At 49.3% G+C, this 351-nt stretch overlaps 1 protein-coding gene across 1 annotated transcript in view; it reads right to left on the bottom strand.

Moving 5' to 3' along the window:
* The window catches only part of EMH_0011820 (uncharacterized protein), a gene marked incomplete at both ends in the record, with an annotated part of 5,079 nt that overhangs the window by 2,684 nt on the left and 2,044 nt on the right, over nt 1-351 (bottom strand). The window contains one exon of the mRNA XM_013499380.1: nt 327-351. Within this exon, the coding sequence (XP_013354834.1) occupies nt 327-351 (25 nt within the window). The remainder of the gene's footprint in view (nt 1-326) is intronic.

Below are 351 nucleotides of genomic sequence, written 5' to 3'. Positions count from 1 at the left end.
AAAGCTGTCGAAGCTAACAGAAACGACTCGCAATGTAGGAGTACCCGCCTGCGTCACAAGTACACAAATAACAGCCGACATAATCTCCCCTCACTGCAACACCACCTGCCCCCGTTCCTGCCCATCAAATCCATTACGCTTTGTCTTAGGATCTAGGGTATTGTCGTTTGTATTACTGCACCTTCTTGTCCCAGTAAACACGACAACAACCGCCCAGTGCTTGCACACTTGCATAAATGCAGCCCCAAAAACAATATCCACCTACACGCGCCTCCTAATTATCAGCCCCAAGCCCCCAAACCCTAAACCCTTAACCCTAAACTGACTTGGCGGAACCACAAGTCGAATGCA

The sequence above is a fragment of the Eimeria mitis genome, genomic scaffold, assembly GCF_000499745.2.
Source record: "Eimeria mitis Houghton genomic scaffold, Emh_scaff426, whole genome shotgun sequence".
In the NCBI taxonomy this organism is placed as follows: Eukaryota; Apicomplexa; class Conoidasida; order Eucoccidiorida; family Eimeriidae; genus Eimeria; species Eimeria mitis.
Note: the sequence above shows the minus strand (reverse complement) of the source record. Positions and strands in the feature narration are given on the sequence as shown.